The 2,561-nt window shown below is 41.4% G+C and overlaps 1 protein-coding gene across 1 annotated transcript in view; it reads right to left on the bottom strand.

Moving 5' to 3' along the window:
* Window positions 1-2,561, bottom strand: part of LOC109462706 — a 20,874-nt gene that overhangs the window by 17,084 nt on the left and 1,229 nt on the right. The window contains exon 4 of the mRNA XM_019759264.1: window positions 1,085-1,186. Within this exon, the coding sequence (XP_019614823.1) occupies window positions 1,085-1,186 (102 nt within the window). The remainder of the gene's footprint in view (window positions 1-1,084; window positions 1,187-2,561) is intronic.

Raw genomic sequence — 2,561 nt, 5'->3', positions numbered from 1 at the left:
AGTTTGTTACCGGATGTTTATATTTTATGTACTTCGCGTGACGTTAGAACCTGGGATAGCTTAATTCCTCTCTATATCAATGGACCGACACGCCGTGCTTGTACTAAAGACATGTAACCTAGTCTATCAGTTGTATCTAGCTAGTGCCAGCTACTTGTACTGATCAAGTGTCTACTACATTTCAATTAGATGTTATATGAGAAGGAAATACAAAGGAACGATAGTCAAAAGCTTATTTAACGTCCCTTTTTTAGATCCATAATTACAGCTTTCTGTGTTTGCGTTCATTTCGGACGATGGTTATCAAAACTATTTTTCAGCCGAATTGTAATGTTGAAAAGTTTCGCGCTTAGAATTCGCGCTAATTTGAAGATGATGAGGTTAAATCTATTGAATTTTGTCCAATGTTTTAACCTTTATTGACAGATAAATACCGTTCCCCAACTGATGTTATACCGTTGCTCTGATTGGGTACCTGGTTGGACCTGGAAGTAGACAGGACATAGGCCCCCATGCAAACCGTAAAACATAGAAAAACCACGACAAAATGAGTACTTAGTAGGTAAACTTTGACGGGACATATCTCGTCTTTAAATAATTTTGGAATTCTACAAACCTACACACGGTTGTCTGACTACTTAACTCCAAGGGGACACATAAACCAGCATCATTTGACGCATTGTTACCGTACTACGGCTTATTGTATGCCTGAGTGTTCTTAGTATCCAATCCGGCTTTGGTTAAAGCTATCTGATGCATTATAATGCCCTTACTGTACTTGGTGAACACCCCAATGCTTGGTTGATAACTCCGGTACTTGAAGGCACGACTATCTCTTTTTCTTTTCTGGGCTGGTATTATGTACTTAATAGTTGGATATTGCCAGACTGGCAGAAGACCGCCAGCAGTGGAAGACCTTGGAATTGGCCAAACAAACAGCCTCGACGGCTGATTAAGCTATGGGAGAGAGTGAGTGAGTGAGTGAGTGAGTGAGTGAGTGAGTGAGTGAGTGAGTGAGTGAGTGAGTGAGTGTGTGAGTGAGTGAGTGAGTGAGTGAGTGAGTTGGATATAGATATTAGACTACCTTGCAACGTTAGATGTTCACTCTGAGGTGAATGAAAAGTCTTCTCCTTTACGTGATTATCATCCACTGCGTCCTCTTGTCCGTCCGACAGGACTGCTGATGCTGTAAGGAGAGAGTAGAACTATGACATCGTACATGTATGGGTGTCGACGGAACCATAATAATGTATACAGTATACATTATACTTCGATGTGTATATATAATACATATTAACATTTAAGGGGTTCAATTTAATTTGCAGGGTTTTGTATCTCTGAACTGTTCTTAAAATTTGCTGGGAGTGTTTTGTGGGTGCCTGGAATGTTTTATTTTTTCACCTACCGGCATTTGTCCTAACTTATAATGCTGCCACCGCGCAGCTAAGAAGAGTAGTCAAACCTGTCCAGGTGACCACTTCTTCAAGCTGGCCACCTGTCCATTGAGACCGCTTTTTCTCGGTCCCAAAAAAATTCCCCATCGACGCATTAAGCAACCTGTCCAAGTTGACCAATTTTTTCCAATGTTTTAACCTTTATTGACAGATAAATACCGTTCCCCAAATGATGTTATACCGTTGCTCTGTTTGGGTACCTGGTTGGACCTGGAAGTAGACAGGACATAGGCCCCCATGCAAACCGTAAAACGTAGAAAAACCACGACAAAATGAGTACGTAGAAGGTAAACTTTGACGGGACATATCTCGTCTTCAAATAATTTCGGAATTCTACAGACCTACACACGGTTGTCTGACTACTTAACTCCAAGGGGATAAACCAGCCTCATTTGACGCATTGTTACCGTACTACGGCTTATTGTATGCCTGAGTGTTCTAAGTACTTAATCCGACGCGTCACAGTTGTTTTCTTTATAACCTCCGGTATAACCTCCCTTCGGCAAAACACACCAGCTTCTCAGGCACACGGTGCGGCGGCAGCTGGCTACATTGCATGTACACCGAACGACTTGTTACACCTAACCTTGTAACATCTAACCCTATACATTGTTTAAAGCTATCTAATGATAATGCCCCAACTGTACTTGGTGACAGCGAGTTCCACTCTGCGATAGTTCTAGAAAAGAATGAATTTTGAACACCTCAATCCTTTGGTTGATAACCCTGGTACATGAAGGCATGGCTATTTCTTTTTCTTTTCTGGGCGGTTATTAGGTATTTAGTAGTTGGATATAGATATCAGGCTACCTTTCTTCCTTTGATGTTGCCCGGGCACTTGCTGCCGAGGGCCTTTTCTAGTTGGAATTAATACAATAATTGACCGCTTACTTTCCAAAAAGCAATTAAGTCGCGCTCTGGAGTTTACCTTTATCAGATATGACATCGCAAAGATCGATAGCACACAAAAGACGACTTGTTTGGGGATGTACCGCTCAACCACACTAACGGATATACACACAAAAGAGTATGCTGCAATACAAAAGATCTCTGAGCTGCGATGAAAATTGATATGTCCTGATAGCACATAGAGGTTTGTACAATAAT

This window comes from Branchiostoma belcheri, unplaced genomic scaffold (assembly GCF_001625305.1).
Source record: "Branchiostoma belcheri isolate BF01 breed outbred unplaced genomic scaffold, Haploidv18h27 scaffold12, whole genome shotgun sequence".
NCBI classification, from domain to species: domain Eukaryota; kingdom Metazoa; phylum Chordata; class Leptocardii; order Amphioxiformes; family Branchiostomatidae; genus Branchiostoma; species Branchiostoma belcheri.
Note: the sequence above shows the minus strand (reverse complement) of the source record. Positions and strands in the feature narration are given on the sequence as shown.